We start from the raw sequence: 1,528 nt of genomic DNA on the forward strand, positions 1-1,528 counted from the left end.
AGTTAAATAACCGTGTGAGACCGAACTCAGTATGAATAGATGGTAAAGCGACTACATATTTGTTTGCTGCTGGGGCACCTTGACCTCGTAGATACAGGATGTCTAAACATGTTTTGGCTTTATGTTAACGAGAACTAAATTACTTATTAATAGTCAACCAGAGCTGTAGTAAAATTAAGCAGTGTTTAATAATGCCAGGTGTATAAAAATATGAGTTTAATATAATTGTACTGTAATGGATATTACTGCTTCATATTCACAAATAAATTGTAAAAGTAGACTTTAATTAGAAAGGCACAGCAAACATGAATAATGGCTGATTTTTAAGGGCTTGAGGCAAAATCCTATACAAGTAATTTTGCCAGCTGTAGACTGCTGTCTGCATGCTCCTCCATAATTGAAGCTCTGGAATACTCATGCAGAAGGTTTGTAGAAAAGGAGTCATGTCCAACAGTTCATCGTTGCCCCTGACCAGCTTTTGCTTTTGCTTATTTTGACCATGCATTCATCCAATTTTAGTCTTACCGATCTCATTCTTACTTCCACACAGCTTCTCTGTCTGATTTGCACATAATACTTGTGTTTTCTCCATTGGTTTTGTTTTTCAGTGTGTGATGTTGCCCTGGTGTCTGTGATCTTCACTTCTCTTCCAGAGGCTGTCAAGCCACACAGTAAACCCTGCAGTGCCATGACTGAGGTGTTGGGAAAGAGGAACTTATTAGGCTTTGGTGTGGTGTTGGCATGGCTGGTGCTTTTCCACCTACTGGTCAACATCTGGTTGCTGTGCATGTTCACCAGCCTGCTGGTGGTGCTTGGTGGCTGGCTTGGTTCACAGGCAGTCCTGGAGTCCAACAATGTGGTTCACCTGGAGAGGTTTATTGCCCTTGAGCAGGTAAATGTACAGTGTTCTGTGGTTTACAACTCTAGTTTCATGTATTTTGTTGACATGGTTACACAAGTTTAATTTGCTGGGCTATGTTAGTCTTAAGTTGGTTTTGGGAAACAGGCTCCAGAATTACTTAATTCATTTTGCAATTCCTAATTTTCAGGTTACATCCTCTGTGGAGGATGAGAATTGCTTGGACCAGGAGATCCACAACACTGTGAGGAAAATCATCAGGGACTTTGTTGCTTCCTGGTACTCCACTGTGTCCTGTGAAAGTGGCTTTGAAACAGAGGTTCAGGAGGCCATGATCTCTGTGGCAATGGAGCTGAAAATGCGTGCGAGACAACTTGACAGGAAGGTACTGTGATTTAAAGACCTCACATTTGGTAGATTTCGGAGTGTTGCAGTGTATCTGCATACACGTTGTGTAAGCAGGTCATAGTCAGCTTAAATGTCATATAAATGAGAAAAATAGGTCTTGTATTTTGGGCAAACTTTCAAGTAAAACAAGGTTAACACAACTAGATTTTTGCTAGAGAATCCAGTTATTTTAATTGTCTTTATATCCATATTACTCACCAATGTTTCTGGATGCTTACAGAGCAGGGGCTCTTATGAGTCTTCATTGTTTATTTAGTCACA

The 1,528-nt window shown here is 40.3% G+C and overlaps 1 protein-coding gene across 1 annotated transcript; it reads left to right on the forward strand.

The window, feature by feature from the left end:
* Positions 1-608: 608 nt before the first annotated feature.
* On the forward strand, positions 609-1,244 carry LOC109953972 (sorting nexin-19-like; the record flags this gene model as incomplete). The annotated part of the gene is made up of 2 exons (XM_020589409.1): positions 609-892; positions 1,050-1,244. Coding segments are annotated over 2 exons (479 nt in total), but the record flags the coding sequence as incomplete, so codon positions are not given.
* Positions 1,245-1,528: the final 284 nt, after the last annotated feature.

Source organism: Monopterus albus, unplaced genomic scaffold (assembly GCF_001952655.1).
Source record: "Monopterus albus unplaced genomic scaffold, M_albus_1.0 scaffold2353.1, whole genome shotgun sequence".
NCBI lineage: Eukaryota > Metazoa > Chordata > Actinopteri > Synbranchiformes > Synbranchidae > Monopterus > Monopterus albus.